At 41.2% G+C, this 23,484-nt stretch overlaps 1 protein-coding gene across 5 annotated transcripts in view; it reads right to left on the bottom strand.

Annotated features, from left to right (window-relative positions):
- Positions 1-745: 745 nt before the first annotated feature.
- The window catches only part of MECOM (MDS1 and EVI1 complex locus), a 300,414-nt gene continuing 277,675 nt past the window's right edge, over positions 746-23,484 (bottom strand). For 3 of the 5 annotated variants that reach the window (XM_085232895.1, XM_010716947.3, XM_085232897.1), the window contains 9 exons: positions 21,904-21,991; positions 19,387-19,413; positions 11,887-12,053; positions 10,554-10,631; positions 8,089-8,258; positions 6,894-7,038; positions 4,314-4,550; positions 3,319-3,505; positions 746-2,406 (listed from right to left, as the gene is read on the bottom strand). In XM_085232895.1, the coding sequence (XP_085089021.1) occupies positions 2,275-2,406; positions 3,319-3,505; positions 4,314-4,550; positions 6,894-7,038; positions 8,089-8,258; positions 10,554-10,631; positions 11,887-12,053; positions 19,387-19,413; positions 21,904-21,991 (1,231 nt within the window). In that variant the 3' untranslated portion in view covers positions 746-2,274. The remainder of the gene's footprint in view (positions 2,407-3,318; positions 3,506-4,313; positions 4,551-6,893; positions 7,039-8,088; positions 8,259-10,553; positions 10,632-11,886; positions 12,054-19,386; positions 19,414-21,903; positions 21,992-23,484) is intronic. The other 2 variants (XM_085232896.1, XM_010716949.3) reach the window with 1 other exon arrangement.

Below are 23,484 nucleotides of genomic sequence, written 5' to 3'. Positions count from 1 at the left end.
AAAGGGCAACATGGGGTGGCGAGGAGGGTCATCCTCATTATCCCCTTTCAGCCCTCCAGAAGTATACTGAGATTTGGGGTTGGGACTGAAACATCCAGACTACGGCCAAGCTAAGATGATCAGAGAGCAGAGATCATCTTACTACTAAGATATCAGAGGGCTGGAGCATCTCTCTCCTAGGAAGAAAGGTTGAGGAAACTGGGCTTGTTTAACTTAGAGAAGGCTCTGGGGAGACCTCACTGCAGCCTTCCTGTACGTGAAGGCAGCGTATAAACAGGAGGGGTAATGGCTATTTACAAGGATGGATATGACAAGGGGGAATGGTTTTAAACTGGGACATGGGAGGTTTAGGTTAGATACTAGGAAGAAGTTTTTCACCCAGAGGGTGGTGACACATTGGAACAGGTTGCCCAAGGAGGTTGTGGATGCCCCATCCCTGGAGGCATTGAAGGCCAGGCTGGATGTGGCTCTGGGCAGCCTGGTCTGCTGGTTGGTGACCTGCACATAGCAGGGGGTTGGAACCAGATGATCACTGTGGTCCTTTTCAACTCAGGCCATTCTGTGATTCTATGATTCTATGACTCCAGCTGCTATGCCCCAAGCATTGGTTACTCTCAGCGCTGTGGACACGCAGGCGTGTGCTCTTCACTCCCCAGACTGCAGATGAAAAATGACATTTCTGACCTGACCCAGATAAAAAAACAGAACAAGCAAAAAGAAAAAGATTCCTTCAGTTTTGTAGTCCTTTATTTTTTTTTTTTTTAAAGTTGATCCTCCCATAGTAATGTACTGAAATGCGTAACAGTTACATTGTACAAAGCATTTAAAGAAAGTACCTCAACTTGCCGATTATTTCAAAATGAGATTATAAACAAAAGGAAAAAGAAATCTGGTCCCTCACTAAAGGCCAAAAAAACCCCAAAAAATAACTGAATGCCTTCCATTCTTTATTTATTTTCTTTTTAAACATAAATTTGGAACACTTCATCTTACAAATAGGATTAACATGAACATAACATCACACAAGCTCGCAGACAACCAGCATAAAATATTGGGTACAGTTTTTAATCAGAAGAATCATGCTTTCATGAAGAAATTATAACTGTTTATACAATTGAATCAATTTACTGTATTACAAAACAAAAAACTAAGTCGCATCTATTAGTTATTTAGTTCATTAAAAGGAAAAAAAAATAAAATAAAAGAGGAATGTAAGAAAATTTCAAACACTGTTTTGCACTCCCATATACACAGATCAGTTCACCTCACTTTTTTTTAAGTACATGGGTGCCTACATCATAGCGCCGTGGGGGACTGGAGCAGTGCTGTTTGTTACAGGAACAGTGCTATTTTAATCAACAAACATTTGTTTGCCAACAAATAAATACATGGTACACACAACACAAAGAAGAAATGAGAGGGAAGGGGGAAAGGAAGCGACACAACAAAAGAGCGACATGATTGTCTAAAATTAAAATCTCATTACAATGATTGGAACTAGTGGTGCTGTCGATGGACGCGGTGCTTTCACGGAATTATCGGGATGATTTAGCTTCTTGGAGTAGTGAACATTCATAGTTTACAATATACACAAGCCTCGTATCTCGTTTCTCATAGTTCTTTTTTTTTTTTTTTTTTTCTCATTTTTCCTTTTTTTTTTTTAACAATGCAGTTGAGAAGGCAAAAGAATTACGGAGAGAACAAAATATTCCCTGTTACTTCTTTCTACATTTATGATGGATAGTGTGCATTTCATATAGCTATTTTCTTTCTTTCTCTGAAGGGCTAAAATGCATAAAGCTTTAATGAAGAGATTTGTACATAAAAGCAACTGTTCCCAATCCTGTGTCAAACTATTTTATACAAAAAGAAAATCAATTCAGTTCCTACTTTAAAGGAGTGCCCGTGTGTGTATCAATGCAGTCTTAACCCTTTTGCCCCTGCCTCTCAAAGCCGGGTGAACTGGAAGACACTTTTTCCTGGCTCCAGTTTACATAATCCACTGAAACTCTTTTTTTTTTTTTTTTTTTTTTTTTTTTTAAGTCGCATTGATCCTCCAGAAGTCAGCAGCTGCCTTTGCTGTGCAAAACAAAATATTGAGAATAAATAGTTTCTTTCTTTTTAAAATTATTCAGTTTAAGGTCACCAGACTTTAAATGAGTGACCCTGCAGATTTATAAGGCATTCTGCTCAGCAGTCTTTTAAATAGTCATATATGAAAGAGCCATGCTACTGGTTTGGACTTGGTCCCATTCTTGGTAAGACTTCACAATGTCATACGTGACTGATGGATTGGATGGCGCTGGATTCTGCAGCTCTCGCCATGCTGTGCCACATATTGGGAGAATTGTGGGATGTAGAATGAAGGGAGTCCTTGTCAGAGAGAGACAGCATCATGGCGTACGCCTGGAGGAGGAAAGAAGGAAAAAGAAGAGGTCATGCTGCAGGTTCTCTGAGCTTAAAACCTTCGACTTCCATCTGCTTAAGGCGTCTTTTAGACTGCAACTGGTCTTCTAAGTTCAATGGCAAAAAAATCACAGTGCATCAGGTGAAACCACGGTCAACATTTCCACTGATGTTTTCGACTCACTGATACTATTAATTATCTGAGCTTTCCGCTGGCTTCATGAAGCTCTGAAAAAAAAATGCTGATAAAAGGCAAGGTCCCAGAGACTCTCATTTGCCTTCATGATACGGTAAATAGGCTTCTTTCAAGAGCCTGAAGAATCACATTATCTCTTGGCTGCTATGATATCTCACCAAATACCACAGTCTCCTTTGCTGTGGCCTTCTCCACAGCTATATTCTGCTGTTTTTGAAACACAAATCTTTTACAGGGGTAAAAAGATCCTTCTTAATTTATGTTTAAAAATATTCAAGAAATGCCCCTTGAATGTTAGTTCAATTATCACTGTTTCTAAATCATGCTAGATGAGGTAACATTAACAGACTATAAAAAACCACCACAAAGACAAGCCAGCCAGAAGAGCAAGTAGCATCCCAGTAGTTAAAATGCATAGCATCCACATAAACACATGGGATGTCTGAAAGCAGGGAGTAGATTTCTTATCACGGCAGGTGGCTGACAGGAAGAAAAGCAACACAGAAGTAAGAAAATCCCCTGGTACCAAGGCCAGAGCACCCTGTGCTGTCTCACTGTAGTGGGAATGCAGTGGGAAGCTGAGGGACGCTCAGATTAATGGAGGTGAAGCCCAGCCCTGCCTGACCAATCTGAAAAGACTTTGCCTGCCACAGACTAACAGCTTAATCCTTTAGGTATTGGGTGACAATAACATTTTAACTGAGTTAAGCTTTTACCTGGGATTTGGATTTCCTGTACAATGGTTGTTTTAGGTCCTCTGGCAGCTGGGAAGTATTGAAAGCTGCCAATTCAGCTTCACTATATTGATTTTCTTCCATTTTCCTCATTTTGAGGCTATCTGTGAAGTGCCTTATGTGGTCCAAAGCTGAAAGTCCAGTCTTATTATATTCCTCCTCTTTATACCTACAAAAACACCACAGAGGTTACAGGGACTTTTAACATCAGTTAACTGGAGGCTGCCAGTGAACTGCTGCCGCTCAACACTTCTCAGGCATTCACGTTTACTCCCAGGTTTTTAACCACCTGCACCAAAAACCACGTGTGCTGCAGAGCAGCCTGGTAAGCAGGGGGTTTGAAGGAGCCCCCAGAGCCCCTTCATGTCCTGCTGGTGACCTGCAGTGCATGGTCACGTTGGCCAAACCACCCTTGGTAACATTTAGTGCTGCCCACCATCACCAACTTGGCGTTTAAGGCTGATCCTCACTGCAATCCCTCTTCCTCTCACATTTATACCTCTGATTTTTCTCCTTTTATAGGTACATAAACCACCTTGCACTGTGGAACCATGGTCCTGAAGCAAAAGGAACCACATTTTCTATTCTAAAAAGGAGCGAGTGGGCAGCAGGAGCAGAAGTGGGAGAGGCTCTCTCTCTTCTGTGGTGTCTCCACAGCCTTCCTCGAGACCATTATGGGATATTAGGTATGTTTAAGGAGCAGATAGCATATCTCCCATGAACATTTCCTGTCTCACCCAGAACATGACAATAGTTCCCTAGGCAAACTCATTTTTCCCCTTAGAGGCCACAGTTTGCATGAAGATACTGAAAACAGGGCTGGTATTGACCAAAACACGGATGCACGTTGCTATCGTAACGGGAAAGTTGGCTACCTCAGACAGGTTCCCACGGCACACAGTTTGGTGCTGGCACTCTTGTATGCTTTATTGTTTTTATTTGTGTATTGAGCAAACCAATACTAGGAAGGAACCAACCTGCCAGGGGAAGCTTTGCAGTTCATGTCCAAAGTACTCGTTTCCTCGTAATCCTCCTCAGGAGTCCCCTCGTGTATGTCACTTGTAACAGGCTCTTTGACTGTTTTCCCTGCAATTTCACTTTCTTCATCTTCTTCGTCCATCATTACTTCATCTTCTGCCTCTTCGTCATCCAACAAATCTGAGTTCTGGCTGTTTACCATGGCTTTTTCATCCTTAAAGTGGCTGCCATTCATTCTGAAAGTACCAAAAGAAACAAATGCGATAATCAAAAATCACTCATGAAAACTCCATACCAGCGGGCTGTCAGAGACAGATCTAAAAAAGATGTACCAGTAAAATAACATAATTTCATTTAGGCACTATTGTAGAAAATTCCACTGGAAATCAGTAAGGCATTACAGTGCAATCAGCACGAGATTTTCTGTCATTCTGAGAGCCTAAACTACTGTTCAAGAGGAAGGATGTTCAGATATCCATTCCAAATTTTCTCACGCATTATTTCATCTCATATTTCCAATCATGTATGTAGTCTAGGCAAAACAACTCATTGACTTTTAGCAAAAGCCATAGGGGTCGAGAAACTTGGAAAATCAGATCTGGCATTTTCAACAGTGACATCCAATACTGTGTTCAGCGTTTTAAAGTCAAAATTACATGCATAATTAATTTTGCACACCACCATCCATTTGGAAGCCATATTACTTAACTGAACGTATGGATTACATACATGGGAACCTAAGTGATTCAGCTGAAGACCCAAACGGTTGTCTGTAATATTGCCTCCAGACTGAATTGCATTTCAAGAATTAAAGAAAAATGATAAAACGTTTGAAATGAGAAGTCTTTAGTCTTATGAAATGAGCATGTGGAGAATCCTTTGCTCCATACAAGGTTACTGCATTGTCAGTTGCGTTCAAACTTTCCTTAACTACTTCCTATGGGATCTTTTCAAGGATTAACATCCACGCTGTAGCAGGGGCTTACTTGCAAATGGCCTCAACCACCAGGATTGGATCTATCTGCAGCCACATCACATCCACTGCATTAATCCACAGTATTCAGCACAACTATGGCAATCAACAAACGCAAGGCCAGAAGCACTGAGGATACGACTGGGCTGAACCGATGGGGCCACATGAATGCAGCCACCAGCCTATTTGCTCCACTGCTTTACGCAGCATGGAGGCCTTGATTCAGCTATTGTTCTAATTGTGCAAAAGGTCCCTACTCTTCCAGGAATACAGTTACAAAAATGGAAACGTTATTGTCTGCCCGCAGTTTGTGTCAGGCTGCATGTGCTTCAAACTGTGTGGGACAATATGGGATACAGCAAAAGTTTTAGCTAGATAAGGATGAGGTCTATGAACATATTTGATATCTAATGTAAGACTCACAGTCGTAACAGATGTACTTCTCTTTCCTACGGAGGACACAAAAGTGAAAGATAGTTTATTACACAATAGCATAATTTCACCTATTTTCTGAGGAAATTCCAGCTGATTGGCACAAGCATTAAGAAAAGCTAGGGAATGGCCTGTTTATATCACAGCATTGAAAAATCTGAGGCTATCCAGAGTGGGGAGAGCTAGAGCAACTACCCCCCTCTCTAAGCTAATCAGAGCAGTATCTCTTTATCATCTTTTATTTAAATAGGCAGATATAAGAAATTGTTGAGTATAGCTTAGGCTGCCAACTTGCTTGTTATGCTCGATTGAGGCCGCAAGGAATGAAAGGGAGATGGACTACAACCAAAGTAACAAAAGCCATGTGATTAAGAAAACAGATTCTCTAATTATGCTTTCAAATGCAGCAATTTGCCAGGGATAAAATATCCATCAAAAGCAGTCTGAAGTGCCAAATTTAGAAAGGAAACACTGCATAACCCAGCAACCTTTTCACTTTGCTGACTTCCTGTTGGAGGACATGTTGAGACCAGATGTGCAAAGAAAAAATCCCAAGCCCTCATTGCCAATCAAGAAGGAATGAAATTTGAATATGCATGTAATCACTTAATCCAATACTTGCAGGAAAATTTTGTTACGTCCACCATTTTTATTCCCTCACAAAGACATCTGGAAATTGAGAAGACAGTGAAGTTTGTCACCAACAGTAAGTAACAGTTTTGATGTCGATAATGTAATGCCAACTCAAAAGCATAAATAATTCATAACGCAAAACCAGCCTCACAGAAATATGTATAGTTGATATGTGTATCCCTTTACAGCCTTTTTAGCTTAGCTATAATCTTTATTAGCTGAAAATACTTAGAAATGGCCTCTCTCCTACTAGCTTAAAAGAACCAAAACACGTATGGTTAATAAATCTTACCAGGTGTTCTCACCTACCCACAGCCTTACTGACTTTTTGCTAGCAAGCATCTTTCTAGGCACTGAGTTAATTGCAGAACAGCACTTCTTAGATAAATGCTCCATTTCATTTAAGAATTTAGCTTACCCTACTTTATTAACTACACATTTAAATTACATTTAAGTAATCCTTCCGGTTTAGCTATTGGATGTAGAGTCCACCTGTTCTGCTGTGAATGTAAAACAAAGAAATGTAACAGTCACAACTTACCTCTCCTCTGAGTTTCGGGGGGATTGATTGTTGTGGTTGCTGTTTCCAATAAAATTCCTAATTTCTGTGAAGTAAGAATCTTCCTTGTCATCTAGGATGGCCCCTGTGCTTTCCAGTTCTGAGTGAGGTGAAGATGTTGCAGTACCTTAACAGGACAAATAAAGGACTTCTGTTGTTCCTCATTTACATTTTCTACCTTTAATCTTCTAAATCAAATTGAAACGAAACTGAAATGATGGTTGAACTGGGTGAGACCCAGTGAGAGCTGTTCATGGTGCTCTGCCAGCTTTCAGCTGTAAAACTGGCACTCAGAAGGGAAGAGTTACTATCCATAGGCTAAGGTGGTTCCCAGTCAAAATGACTATTTCCACTTATCTTTCCCATTACCCTGCAGCTTCAGTTCCATCAATCAATAACCGTGCTAGACCAATGGCTGAACTGAGCAAATGGAGCTTAAGTTTAGTTATGAATACTGTAGGTTTCCATAAAGTATGAAGCAGGCATTGACAAAATCATCCAGGTTTGTTAGCACCGAGAGAGAGACCAGTTGCAGACATCTTTGTGAACCGGGGAACAGACAGCTCTGCCTTCAGTACATGCACCTGGTTATTTCCACTGGAGCAAAAAGTAAACTGAAAAGACTGCAGAGGTTTCATGAAACCCTGCAGATACCTAAACCAGACCAACGATACTCAGCATAGAGTGCTGCCTTTGCTGCTGCTGTGAGGTGACAAACTTGCTCTGGGGCATTTACCTCCATCAAGGGGATTTTCAGCTCCTGACAGTGGGAATATTTTACAGTGTGCCAAGAAAATCTTTTAGGGTACCCCCTGAGACTCTAAAGCTGGGATGTCTATCGACAGCCAAATCACTGGGATTCAACCAATTTTCCCAGACTGTTCTCACAATGTTCTGGTTGGCTTAATTAAAGCCAAAAGAAAAGTCATCATCCAGCGGTATTAAGTTATACAAGGGTAGAGTTAATGCTGGGATTTTCAAAGCACTTTAAATGTCTGCAGAGCTTAGGCACTTACATATTTTCCAAAATCCCCTCACCAGAGCAGACAGTGCAGAATAACTTGTGCCTATTGACACTCTCAGAGCTCAAAGTCAGCACTGAATGGGAATGTTAAGTCCTTGTATGCATACGTGAGCTGCACACAGGGGGCAATGGAAAGGGAAAAGGCATACATACCAGACATGTTGCCATTCTCATGCTTTTTTAGATGTCTGTCAAGATTGGTTTGTTGACCAAAACACCTGTCACACAAGTGACACTTGAATGGCTTCTCTTTATTGTGGATATTACGGACGTGTCTCTGCAGGTTGGAAGATATGCTAAAGGACCTGTCACAGTATTTGCATCTAAAAAAAGCAAAACAGGTTGGGAGAAAAGCGTTTGTTAGTTGCTTAAAACGTCAGATTTACTCTAAGAGACATGAAGCACCTTCCAAGATTTGCCTAACTACTCAAACTCTTGGTCCCTCTTGTGCCAAAACCCTCCCTCCAAAGTGTTCTGGTTGAGTAACTGGAGAGCTGCGCTCTTGGAAAGAAGACATCACTTTTACAATTGGTTTTAATCTTTAATTCACATTAGTCTTTATCTCTTCAATACTGCTCTTAGGAATGAGCATCATATTTCAGAGTTAATGGCATCGAATTAGCCTGGGTAATTGATTCCCATGTTTTTTAAACTGTTGCACGCAAAGTTGGGAAGTTTGAAAACAGTAGAGCAATAACTCAATTGTTTCATGTGCTGCCAATACAATACAATTAAACACTTTTGGAAAAAAAACATGAAACAGATCTCTTCTAATGCTCAAATAAGGTAAAAAGGGCTATTTCTTTTCCTATTCTAAATTATACTGTGTGATTAAATCTTTTCTTGAGGAATTAGCTTGCTTGATTGCTAATCCCAGAGGAAATTTGGTTATCTTGCAAAAACCAGCAATAAACAATTCCAACCTTTAATACTGTGCCAATGTGAGTAGTTTAGTCTATCACTCTGGTACCAGAGGCATCAATTTTCATACTCGGCAGTGATTTGGAGTCCCTAAAGCCTTTACTGTATTGCTCTTTAAGCCATTACTAAGTCATACTATAACTATTCCAAATTCTCTTGCTGGCAACCAGCCAACAGTCTTCACCACTTTAGTTTCTCAATCTTTCATTTCTCCCGTACTTCTCTACATGTCTCTTATGCTTGTCAATGATGTCAATTTTTTAGTGCTGAAATCACCTATTATGCTACTAATTGTTCCTGGCTTTTATGTCACAGACAAGCATTACATGCATCAAGACATTTCTTCAATAAAATTAGATATTGATGAATCTCATTTCCCAAAGAGACTGGAGGCAAAAAAACAAAAACAAAAAAAACCAACAAGCCCACCATATTGTTTCCTCCCAAACAATGAGCTTAGTCTGCTCTTTACAGGTCATAAAACGCAGAAATTTGTGCATTTGTTTTACTGGAACATGAGCTGGCTTCTTTCCAGCTCATTTAAATTAATCTTTCATTTTTAATAAGGCAAAGCTTCCATACACATTTCTGTGTGTAACTATCCTGGATAAAATATCACATACATATCCTTATCAACAAGAGAGTACACCCACATGGGTTTTGATTCCTCAGACCTCAGAAAACATCCAGATTCGTATCATATAAATACAGCCATGTTTTTGCAACTGGGACCTTTCAGAAATCAGATGATTGACGAAACACCCAACTTTAGGCTGAAAATAACACCGCAGAGTTCTTACCAAAACAAACAAGCAAACACAAACAACAATAAAAGCCCACTTGGTTTTTGTAAGGCAAAACATGGCTGTGAACCCTCTCGAAAATCACTTCACCCTACTCACTTCAAAGTGCCATCCAGCCCACATGGCAAAGACAGGACAGCAAATGGTGCCTGGGTGGCTGCTTATGCCAAAAGAATTCCACGGGCTATGACCAAAACCTCCCCCCATCTCTGCAGTGTAAATACAGAACAGCAGCACTGCAAGCAGCCACCCTTGCCCAGAGGAGTACAAAAAGGCCTGTTATATACAAAGGCACATTTTCATGTTTGCCATCCTCAAAGGGTTCTGAGAAACAAAGATACTTTCCCACAAAGAATAGAAATTTTATGGTGAGTTTAATTGGGGAAGAACGTTCAGCTGGCACAGGGAAGCCCATTTCTAACATCAAGTCAAAAAGTCTACTCGAGCTCTCCTAGCAGTGACCTGTCTGACCACAGGTAACCCTGCTTACCAAGGACTGCCTATTTTTGGATACAAAATCAAAATGCAACGGTGGGTAGCAATGAGATTTCCAAGGTTTGGGCAGCAAAATGTGCCTGCTGGTATCAGTAGGGATTATCTAGATAACTGAAAGGGCTCAGGCTCATGCACAAGATGCCACAGCTGAGCAGATGGGTGAGTGATGCTGAAGCATCTCTCCAGAATCATGCACATGCTCTGACACGACAGCAACCATGTGGGAACGGCTTTGCTTAGCCATGAGGACAAGCCTTCTCCAATGGCAGTGGTGTCTCACCCCCGAAATCACTGAGGACAGTGACAAAGCCACCATTAATATCCACTCTTGCACAGGTGTCCCCCTGCTTTATTCACATAAAATGCACAACCACCAATGTGTGTAACTGGCTGTGGTACCTGTAGGGCTGCTCTCCAGTGTGCGTTCTCAGGTGACGGGTTAGGTTTGCAGATCTGGGGAAAATCTTGCCACAGTATCTGTGATGAGAAGAGGCTCCGTAAGGCAATGCAAGCAATGCTGGCTTTGTTCCAGTCTGAGACGTGCTACAGGCACAGCCCAAATGGAATCACAGCTATGTGGTACTATTGGCACTGCTCTGGTGTAATGACACCTCAGTAAAAGCATCAAATAAATATAAGTGATTGAGACATACACACACGTAGGAACAGAACTGGAATTGCTGGCACCAACCAGCTTTTTTCCTGCATAAGCAAACGGTACATGAAAACATACTAGTTTCAGAGATTGCACAAAATCTCTAATCTCACTAAGTGCTTATCTGTCACATTCAGATTTGGAATCACGAGGATCTGCTATTAAAGTCTTGGATTTCACCTTCAGTGTAAGCAAATTTCAAACCTTTCAGCCAATTCTACATGTCAGCAAACGTGACATCATCTTGTGCACTGAACAGGATCAGACCTGACAAGACTCCAAGATTTAATCCATCAAGGTATATTTCTATAACAACATGTCTTGAAAGAAGGTTACATGTTTTCAGAAAGAGCAGATAAACCAATATGCCAATGTCAAATACCTGTGCATTCTGGAGATGATACAGAGATCTACATTTAAAAACCACTCTCCAAAATCTATAATATGCCACAGGAATAATAATGATTATATATATACAATGTGCATAAATATATGATACATGAAATACATACTATATAATATAAAATATATCATGTGAATACATCTTGATAGATACAGATACCTATATACAGATATTGTGAGCCCTTCCTGCTCATTTAAGAAGCATATTACTATTCAGTTTATAATTGTTCCAGTTCTATTAATCACATTCAGCTCATTTTTGTATGGGGACAGAGCACACACAGCTCTCAGGAGAATGAGGCTGGTGGTTGTTTAACATGTTGGTTTTGAACATTGCATCTCTTCGTTTTTAAGACTGCATTTATTTTTTTTGCATGACGTCCAAGCCCTCAAGATAGCTAATTCTGCTCTCCTTGACAAAGCTCCCATTCATGTTGGTTCTATGTACAATCATCTTCATTGCTTTTTGAAATCTGTATGCTTATGTCCTAATAAGTCATCTGTTTTATCACTGATTCCTTTGGATGTCAAAGAGTGGAAAACATGAGAAGAACAATTCTGTAGTTTACAATTAAAAAAAATCAATCAATCAGTAACACAAGCACACTCGTGAATATGAAAGTGATGAGGAAATTTAGACAAGGAGTTGTTCATGGAATAGGTCTGTGTTGTTACCTGCAGGTGTAGCGCTCCTTGCCCTTGCGCAGGAGGGTCTCAGGCAGAGCACTTGGAGGGGCTCGGAAGTTGAACATGGATGGCATTGACTGGATCATCTCATTGGCCTCTGGCTTCAAGGCACTGAAACTCTCCAGCTTTTCGGCCATGTTTTCTATAGCTGACATCTGCAATGGAAGATGGCACAACAGTCGGCACGGTCAGTACCGCTGTGGGTTTGTGTCTGTGGTCAAAATACTAAGCATGAAGGGCACAGACTTCCAACAAGACAGATAAAATAGCAAATGTAGAGCTGCAGTCACAAAAACTACTGGGTAGAGTATGCAATGCGGTGGCCACGATGATGGCCCTCTCAGAGTAACCCCCATGACTGCTGCAATGGGTTTGTTCCACTGCAAGACCAGTACACAGCAGAACTGCTTGAATGGCTACAGGTAAAGCTGCTTCTATATAAAGTCTACATCAGTCAGTGATCATGTCATGTTATTTTTAAGCCTCAACAGCTACAGAAATGGAGCTGTGCAGCCATGCTCTGTGGGTGTGTATGAGTGTGCAGCCCATGTACTGAAACCATTGGCCTCTTTAGACCAAATCAATAGAAAAAATAGAGAACTCGATAAGAGATGAATTCCTACTTTTTTTTTTTTTTAATTATGGACTTTCAGAGGACAAATATCTCAAAGGACACAAAGCACTCCAGCTTAACTAGAAGATGCAACAAGCTGAGAAGCTCCATCATTGTCCCAGCCACATCCAAGCATTCAATCAAATCTTGCAGATCAGAGTCAAATGTCACGACATAAATTCATCAGAAATGAAACTCTGGTGGGTTAGGTGCTACTTACTCATTCACATTACCCACTAGATGCCTGTCAGGTTTTCTTACAACCTCTTAATATTTCTACTCTACCTTCAGTTGCTTGTAAACCCTACACACTTTGGGATGCTGCCTCTTCTTATAGCTGTATTAAAGGGCTTTAATTTTCAGGGAGGGGGTATTAAATAATTTCTGAAGACTGTTTCCCTTCCAAGTGTCTAGAAATGACCACAAGAAATGGCTCCAAAACTTCCGACATTGTCACGTGAAGAGCTGAAGATTGCTACTGAGCCTCCTAACAGGTAGAATAGCTGCCTGCCTCCTACTGTCACCATAAACAAATGAAAAAAATAAATAACAGAAATGCAAGATCTGCACTTAAAGAAGGTGGGCACAGTGGAGATCCCATGCCACGAGCATGCAAATTGCTTCGTCATAAACCACAGCATTAATCAAGCGCTATCTATCAGAACACCTCTGCAGCACATTCTTCAGAATCCACAAGGACTACTCTGATTCCTTTTGCTGTTATTTTAATGGGAAGAACTGCACGTTTGTCTCCAGACAGGGCTCTGCAGGTGCTGGCTAGCTCTGGCTTTGGTCTTTTTTTTCCCTTTAGCCCACAGCCTGCCCTCTCATTTCATGCTCAGACTCCTAATGCTGAGTACAAATTGCAATGTACAGAGTACCACTGCCAATTTGCCAAATGTCTTTCATCAAACACGCTGCAAAAAAAAAAAGAAAATCTCAGAGGGAAGTCAAGATACATTTACTTGTCAGGCAACAAATGGGAAAGCATTGCAAGGCAGTAGGGGCTGTAAGCTCTGGGGTTTGATTCATAATCACTCAGCTGCTAAAACATTCTCCACAGATGCAAGTGGACAGCACATTTGTCAATATGAAGGATTTTGACATGTACTGATCACAGGCATGAGATATGTAATGATGATGCTGCTGGGAGAGGAGGTAATTCTATCTCGGCAGAGAGATGTCATTATCAACCCATATGACTCAACATTACCATATATTTATTTTTATAGGACTTCATATTTTTCTGCGGTAAGAATTGATTCTTAAACCTTTTATAATAGTTCTTCTGCTGCCTGTAACTCCTTCTAATTGTTCCCTGCAAGAAATCATTTATCAGTTTTGCAATTGTGGAAAATTAACAGTTCGAATGAAAAATGACCTTTGGCCTTCAGGCTGATTAGCAGTGACAAGACAGTGTATGGGTTATGATAGCACATATTTATAGTGAAGAATAATAAGGGCATCAGGAAGTATAATAAGTGTTTTATTTATGTATATTTAATATTCAAGTCAGTTTCATTATCTAGTGATTTTAAATCATTTTTGGATCATCATTTCTCACGTACGTGGTTCCCTTCAGTAATATATTAAAGCAACTATTTTCCCCTTTACATTTAAAATGGCTTAGTCACGCTTATTTCTTTTTATTATCTTCAGGATTTTGCAGAGGAGAAATGGAGAATGAATCTTCTCTCATGTACAGTGCTTTAGGTCAGCACCAACCCCTCTCTGCCACCAGGACTACATCAGTCCTGAAACAGGTATGAAATCAGGATCTAATCTTAAATCCCTCGTTCAGAGGAAATACAGGCACTTCCAATTATTATAAAGCATTACGAGATTTCCTAAAATATGTTTCTCACCACAGGAATGACTATTGTGTTTTTTAAGATTTATCCCTGTAGTTACCTGGTATGATTTATACGTTTCAAGAAATACAACAAAGGGAAATGCTCAGCCCAAAGTCTTTCCTGATATGAATCAGTGTCACTCCGCTGCTGTCAGTACAGTTACAGCAGGGTCTATCTGAAGGAGATGTGGCTCACAATATTGGAGCATTTTCTTAAGAATAACAGGGGCAGTAAATTCTTTTTCCAAAAAATGCGCTTGCAGAGGTTGCAACATCACAGAAGCCAGCTCTGATTAAAGCAGGGTGAAGATGAGATGAGTTTGCTCCCTGTTAGCCTTCCTGCCCAGGCTGTGCACCACCGTGAAGGTCACCAACTCCATGCAGAAGCCGATGCTCCTCCGCAAAAAACTTGGCTAAAAAACCCAAGGCTAAAAGCTGACTTCAGCAGTAGGAAAAGGAAATCCTACACAAAAGTTTGGAAGGCGTCAACAATGCAGATAAAGGGAAGTGAACTGCAAACCACTGAAGGGTTTGCAACCTTCAGGATGCTCTTCTCCACCACATCCCAGCTGCTTCTCAGCTCTTGCCCTCTGCTCCTCTCTCCCTAGAATATTTGGGATGCCCCCAGTGCTGCACAGCACCTGGCACAGGAACTGCCATGAGGATGATAGATGCACATGTGCAGCACGGGTTTGTTACAGCCCATACAAAACCTGTCATCCCTGCCCAACAACAAGGTCTCACCTACCTTAAATTCCAGTTAACATCCACCACTCATCAGCCCACTTGCAAAATCTGAACAGAGTGATGTGAAATCCAGCATTTGTGCTGCTTAGAACACAAGCAGTAAGAACAAGCAGGAATTTTGAACACTGACATACACTTCTGGGGAAACAGTGCCATGGTTTTAAGCAGTGGCCCCAGGGACACATAGATGGTCCTCCAAGGACCAGACCTTCTGCCCACTGTCTGTCATGTGCCAGAAATGAGAGGTGTGAGAGCTTTAATTAGTAGTTGCATCTCGATTACTGCATTGAACAGTGATGGCTTTAGCTCCCATTCATCCCTCTAAACCCACTTTGAATCCATTTGCATTTTTGTCAAGGAGTCCACCAGTTCTATTAGGTGCATATGAAAAGATGCTGGCTTTTGTTCCTTTGAACAAAATCCTTTTGCCTAATAATTCAACTGGGTGTCCCTCATTTTTTCTGTATAGTAAAAACTAATGAATAACCATTTCTCACTCAGGTCCTGCTCACCATTTACCATTTTACAGAGCTGTGGCACAGCTCTCTCGGGCATTTTTTTTTTCCAAGCTCAAAAATCAAAATCTACTTTAGGCTCTTTTTGTGAGGAAGCTGTTCCCTACCTCCGATCATCATTGTTGCACTTTTCTGCGTCTTTCCTAACTCTACTCTGCCTTTTTTGAGAGGGGTTTCAGCTGTATTCAAGACCTGAAAGCAATATAACACAATGACATTTTCAGTTTATTTCTGTTAAGCACTCAGATAATATTTTCATAAAACTATTGACTTCAAGATGCTTTTCCTGAATGACCTGAGTTAAGAGTTATACCTTCCCCTCTGTATAACTCGGTACTTACTAACGTTGAGTTTCACTGCTATTTTAATCCCTGGTGACTCAGCTTTTGGTGGAACTCCTGCAGTTAGCTTTGCACTTAGCTGTTCTCAATAAACTGTTGGCTCTCTGCTCTTTGCCTGTTTACTCTCTTTCCCGTGCTGTTTACAAACAGATTTAATCCTTCAGATCCCACTGACACTTCTAGGTGAAGCTGGTGATACAATCCAACTACTGCAAAAATTGCTGATGTATTCTTATCTTTGTTTTCCTGTTGTTGGTCTGTTTGGTTTTTGTTTGTTTGTTTAGATAATTATTAATCCAGAAGACTTTCCCTGTTCTGCAGAGCTTCTTTAGGGGCAACCAGTGAGAGCCCCTCCTTCAGCTGAAACACAACCTAAGCAGCCTTTACTTCTGCAAAACCCCGAGCTTCTGGAGCAAACTGCTACAGCATCAGTCTCAGTAGGATGCTTTGCTCCAGGGATGGTGCTTGAACACCCCCAGGGATGGAAACTTTTGGGGATCTGAGCCCCAGCAGGAACCGCAGTGGGCACAGGAAGGAAGGCATGACCCCAAGGAGGGGATTAGTTAATTGCCACATCCATGGAGAAAGCCCTCTGAGGAGGCAGGAGAGCAAGGAGGTCCCGTTACATATTTTACACTGCAGTTATGGCCTTAAGGACAAGTCATGTCTGCTCCTAAGCTGAGATTGGTGACTGACAGCATTTTATAGGGAGCAGTAACTTTTGATTTACATATAGGAGTTGTTGATTCAATCTACGTCCAGATGTCTGGAAAAGGAAGCAGCTTCCCCCCACCTCTCTCCTGCTCCCTGAGAGCCCATTAACCTCCTACTGACGCAAACTAACATGTAGTCACAATTCCCCAGCTCGGACTCAGAAATGCAGACATTACCATAATCGGCTAAAACAAGTATTTATAAACATTTCGACAGGCAAGATACCATCAGCAGGGGTCCTGAATATTTGTCTTAAAATTTATTAACCAACCACAGAGAAAGTGTCATAAATAAAGCAAGGTTTGTTGTTGCTGCTTTTTACGAATAACCTGATGATATGAAATAATCTAGCAGACAATATCATCAATTACATGACCTAATGTTTTACTAACTAGACTCCTTCGATGCTATTATCATAAAAACAACTGACTTTATGGTCACAACTCATGGGAAAAAAAATGTTCAAATGTTTGCTTTCTATTTTTACTACTGTTATTTAGAGAAATCTTGAAGACCCAACTACTGAAGTTCAGAATTTCTTCCTCCCGGTTCAAGTCATGCTGCTTTCTCTAAAAATTACAACTTGTGAAGTGGTTGTAATGTATCTGGCCATCCAGCCACTTGGCTGAGCTGTACCATGCCCAAAGACCTTGCACACATGGCTGAACTCTATGAAGGAGCTGTGAGAAACTTCAGCTGACCTCCAACTCAGACCCACAAAATCTCTACTTGGGTTAATGCTGTTGGTGAGCATTTATCTAATCTAACAGAATGGATCATGTCTTAAAATACACCCTGTAAAATAAAAGCTTTGTTAATGTACTCATTAAATTTCTTATCATTTATTTTTAAATTAATTGAATTACTTAATAATTATGCTCCACAAGGGTATTGCAAATGAAATTTGAATCTCATTAGAGAATCTCTTTATAGCAACTTTCTCTTGATGGGACCAGTAGGGAATGAAAAAGTTCACAGACTAAATAAATTACGGTCCACTCAAGAGAGGATGCTCCCCATTGAGTCAGACTACAGCATTCCTGCCAAACAATGAGAAACAATGTGAAATAATCTTGAAATATGCGGCACAGGCAACTCTGAATTGAGACAGAAAGGCATATGTGACGTTCAGATTTCTCAAGATGAAGATTCAGCCATGAATCAGCATCCCGTGCAAGGCACTTTATGCCTTACATACCTATTATTGCTGCAGTTTCTCAAGCACCAGCATGGCCTAGAGATGCACGCTCACACAACAATAACAGAACAAAGGAAATCCAAAGACCAAGCCAATGCCAAGGAAAGTAGACAGAAGAAACAGGCTGCGCTGGGGTTTTCAGCTTCCCAAATACCCCCGAACAGAGCATCTCTGAGATGCAGGGTGCACAGACCAAATCACGTCTCTCCATGGGCTCTGGATATGGCTGCACTGAACTGCTGCAAAGAGGATGTCTGGGAACCCCTCCAAGCCTGGCACCTGATCCTACATCCTAGGGGCTTGTCATCTGCTTGCATAAGACTAATGATGGAAAATCCCTGCAGCTTTCCCTTTGGTAGTTTTACTGGTTTTCACAAGTAAGTTGCATCGCTGCAACGGGGTTTTGGGTACAGACATTCCCATAGCTCCAGTCACCTCTCTGTGACTGAGTTCATTTGGGATCTGTGCTCAGGATCTTAGACTCAGGATCCTAGAAGCCAGCATTTCAAGGAGACAAAATGGGCATCCAAAGCCTCATGTGCACAGAGCAAAGCTCCGTCGCTGCCGTGGAGGAGAGCAGGCTGCAGGCATCCCTGGGGCCTCATGCATGCAGGCAGGAGCACATTGCCATCTCTGTCTGGGAAATCCTGGCTTTACGTTGTGCAACCAGCCCACATCGCACTGCAAGCCATGAGCAAGCATGAGTCAGCCCCAGGTTTTTCCTCTGAGACCCACAGCCATGAGGCTGGAAAAATCTGGGGCAAGTATTGATGGGTTCAGCGATAAGAGGAGCAAACCTCAGTGCTATTCCACTTGCATCTGTAAAAGCAGTTGCTGTGGCTCTTTTTTTGTTTTTTTTTTCAAGAGCAATTTAGATGTATTAAAAATAAGTTTTATAAAAATAGAAGAGCCTGCTTGAATGTATCCCAGATACTAAAAGCAGCATTTCTGTTCACACGAGGGGGGACTCTGTGTAACTACACACACAGGACAAGTTTGATCCCAGCACTGCAAATAAATGGGTGTTTTATTTGGGCTTTAAGTATAGCAATTAAACTCCAAACTTCAAAACTATTAAAGTGACGGACTCCCTCTGCAGTCAATACAAGATACAAGTGTGAAGTCCTCCGAGGCTCTGTGTTTTAATGTCTAGAACATAGATTAAATATTTCTAACTCTTGCAAGCTAACGAGATTTCAGCCTGAAAATTGTCACTACAATCGCTGAAGGAAAACAGCTTGGAACATTTTCAGTTCAATATAAACAAAGAGCGCATTCTGAAACCCTCACTTAGGTAAAGCTCCCATTGCCATCACCAAATAAAAGCTGCAGGATTAGATCAGTGAAAATAAAGCCAATTGGACATCACACGGCATTTACCCGCTGCAGTGCTCCGTGGGAAAGCGTGGTGTGCTCTGTAATTGTGTGGTAAGTTATCCTTCATATTATATTTTTCTTATGCAATTTATTTCACAGTGATTAAATCAAAAATATAAGCATGAACTTACCCAAATTCTTTGATCAGGCAATTGGAACTGGGAGCAAAATTGAAACAAAAACAACACATTATTCCTGCGCTGGAATCCTCATTGCAATCAAACTACTAATTAAGATCTTATTTAAAGATACTAATTAAGACATTATCCTGAATGATCTGTTACACTGGGGCATTCTCTCCCTAAAAAGGCAATCCTTGTTACAGTAAATTATTGTGAACACACAATTATCTGCCTCAATCTCTCACAGCTTTGGGGTCACTGGCACTGGGAGGGTTCTGCCCAGGCAAGGACAGGGTAAGGACAGCTCAGTTTATGACCTTCATCTCTACTCCAAAACCTATTTAAATGATTTCTCTATTACTGCTCCTATTATCCAGTTTAAAGAATGAACTCAAACTTTTGGTTCTACTCAGTTCAATCAAACTGTTTCAGAAACAAATTCACCTACAGAAATACACGTTTGTAGGACAGGAATGATAAAAAATATTTTGTTCCTAACTTACAGAGACAGAACCTGCCAGCAGAAAATGAAAAGTTACGGGGCAGTCCACACCTGTACTTTACGGGGTGAATGGAGCTGTAAAACAAAAGCAGCTTTTCTGCAAGGCATTCCCCAGCCCTCTATAAACACCGAGCCAAGCTCTGCTTTTGCAAACAAGAGGCTCCTTTTTATTAAAGTCAGCAAGAAAGCAGATCTGGACATTTGCTTTTTTGACATGACACGTGATGGTGATTTATTTTTCTTTTACAATGTATTAAGAGTGCACATTACGCTCAGGACTTTTTTATCCACCAATCTCCCAAGAGGTTACCCTAGCAGACAGGTAACTGGTAACACAAAAGCCAGTACTTTACCATGGAATTATTTTCTACTGCAAATGAGAGATGTGGAGGGATGGGCCGAGAGGTGCAACGCAGCCATCTGTGCCACAACAGGAGAACCCTGCGGTGGCATTCAGCAGTGGGAGCCATCCCTGCTGGCCTCATGGCACAGAACTGGCCCCTGACATGGTGTTAGCACTGGCACTGTCCTCGTGCATCAGCACAGTGGGGCAGGTCCTGCTCACTGACAGCAGAGCACCCACCATTGTTTCCATTTCACCACTGTAACCTCTCCCAGCATCCTCTATTGACCTTCCTCCAGGTCCCCTTGGCTTCATAAAGCAGTACCCAACTCCTTCTCACCCCAAACACCCTCCTAGCAGGGCAGTTTGGCACAAGCAGCCTCCTTCCACACCACCAACCACTGGCATCATCACACCATCGTGTGCTGAAACTCAGAGAGTCCCTCAAACCCAATTTAACTAAGCAACACCTGAAGATGCACACCTGAAGATCCATCAAGGGACTTGTCAAAATTGTATCATTTCTTCCAATTTAAATATGTTCATTTAAATAATTCATCATTTATTTACAATCATTTATCTGCTCTAACAGGATCACTCACTTGATGGAGAGGAATCAGCTCAGTTTTACACCAGGGGACACTAAGAGGATTCAGGCCTCATTTGGGCATCGGTGCATTAGTCCTGTCTGCTACAAAATGGGAATTTTCACTTATCGCTTTGCAACTCTGACAAAAAACATAACTCAGCAGGAGGTGCTGAGCTGCTATTAAATCTTGTACATAAATTCTCCACAATTTTAATACTTAATAGACCCTTCACTTCCTAAAGGCACTGGAACTGAAAAGGGCTGTTTTGCTGCACTTTTCTCTCATGGAAGAGCATTATGACTGCATACCTGCAGCTATACATGCCATCAGCTCATCAGCTGTCCTTCCCAGGTCTCCTTAAGTCCCATATTTCAGAATATATTCCATACAACTTAAGACATTACAACTATTGTTGTCATTGAAGGAAAAAAAAAAAAAAAAAGACTAATAAATTGTTGTTATTCAGCAAATAAAAAGCATGATTAAGGCCTATGAATGAGACAGCAGCTCTAGTACAGCATGGCTTTGGGCATGAAGAGAAGGGATCCTACAAGATCACTGCAAGTGACTACTGCCTAGAAGAGATGGTGTATTTGCATTAGGAGGCCTGAATGCATTGGGTAGAAGGTGTTATCTCCTTTCTTGGATTCCTTCAATACTGACAAAAGCAACAGTCAGTTGTCTGCAACAGATCTTACAAGAGCAGGCAAATAGCTGGCAGGCTCAGCTTTGCTTGCCCAGCCTTGAATCTACATCAACTCCCTGCAGGTAATATGGACTCCACCACAAAAGCCCTGAAGAAGACAGGGGCAGCTGCAAGTCTTGGTGGTTACGTTCTGGTTTTGGAAGAACGCAGTTCTCAAACATGTATGTAGTTTGAAACTGGCTTCCTCTCTAATCAAAACATGTTGTTTCATCTGCAAAACATCAAGAAGCTCAGAACAATGTTTACGCTTTTCCACCACAATGGTGAAGCAAAAACTTTGTGCTTTAGGAAATCCAAAAATGACTAAGGCTGCATTCATTTATCTGCACCTGCTTTGAAGCATCAACAGGCTTGTTTACAACATCGAAATTCCCAAAATACTTACTTGTGGATGAAACAAGAATCCCGGGGAAGGTCTCAAGTATTTCTCTTTTAAAGCTTCGAGTGGGTCAGTTAACTTTCTTTTCTCTACTCTGTAAATGTTAAAATTAGATTTGCTTATGATGAATCAGTCTCAGATATTAATAATTACATAGCTACTCATGTTTAAAATGTTCAGTTACATATCAGGCAATTTGTTTCTCAGAGGTAATGGCCAAAGAGAAGAGTACGTCAGCTCCCAGTTCCTGCACACAGCCCACTGCTATGGTGGGGGCTGTGAATTGCCATTAAAGGCAATGGTGCCATTTACAGAGGAAGTAATTCCACTTCAAAATGCCAGTAATTATGACAGTAAGAACCAATGACTAACTACTATGGACTTCCATGAAGAAATAAGGCAACCAAGCATGTTCTTCTGTTGGGAGAGTAGAACTGAAGGCAACAGGAGCTCTGAGCTGAGGTGCTGCCCATGCAAGATCTTGCTGTGACCAGTGACCCTGCTGTCTGAATGCAGATGTAACTCACAGCAAAGGAAGGTTCACTACCAATCTCATGCTATGTTGCCAGAATTCCTATGGCTCTTGTTAGTTCATAGCATAAGACCACGAATCATTTTCACTGCTTCAGGTATTTAAAGACACAAAGAGAAACTACGGTCCAATACAGATATCAAACAGGCATAAGCAAGATCATCTCAATAAACAGCATCAAATTACATTTCTTCAAAATGAATGCCTGCTGTCTTCTGTAAGAGCATTCTGCAAAAACTCTGCCTATAGCACTCCTTTTTTAGATAAAGCAATAATAAATTAAAATCATTTTCACAGCAATAACTTTTTTTTTTTAACAACAGGCTGTAAAATCAGTCATTTAGGTAATAAACATTTCTTTTTTGGCTAATATTTCCTTGGACTAATTTAGATGCATGACTTCAGCTGATTGCAGATATGCAAGCAGAAAGGCAAGGGGCAACCAGGGCCTCATGCACACGGGATGGAAGTGAAATCCAGCTCCCAGTGGCTTCGGTGTCAGCACTACTGGAAGACACCGAGGGGTCAGGATTTTACAACTCATTTTTAAAACCTCACTTGACAAACAGCGTCTGCTTCTGTGCCTGTCGAAGCCAACACAAAGGCTCCCATTGATTTAATAAGGTAGATCAGATTAACCAACCCACTGGTTAGGCTTTGTATACACAAGGCCATTGTGCCTCCAATTATACTAATGCAATGCCTAGATAAATCCACCCGTTACTCAAATCAGTGTTAAAAAGGGCAGAAATCACTCTCAATTTCCACAGTTTTATACATCCGAGAACAAATCTGCTTATTTGAGATACTGCTATTTAATTTAGGAAGAACAAAGAGGTGGTGGTGTGCAACTGGTGACTTTTGAGATGCCCTCTAATCCCCAGGGAAGGAAGATGCAGAGAGCAGTAAAGCCATTTGGCAAAAAGTAATTTGTGGCCAACTGGTATTGTCAAATAAACAGTAAATATACACTACTGATGCCAATGCATTTTTGGCTAAGAGGCTACACTACTGCACACCACGCTGCACAGGTTTGACTGGTAACCCACTGAAAG

This window comes from Meleagris gallopavo, chromosome 11, assembly GCF_905368555.1.
Source record: "Meleagris gallopavo chromosome 11, MGAL_WU_HG_1.1, whole genome shotgun sequence".
Lineage (NCBI taxonomy): Eukaryota > Metazoa > Chordata > Aves > Galliformes > Phasianidae > Meleagris > Meleagris gallopavo.
Note: the sequence above shows the minus strand (reverse complement) of the source record. Positions and strands in the feature narration are given on the sequence as shown.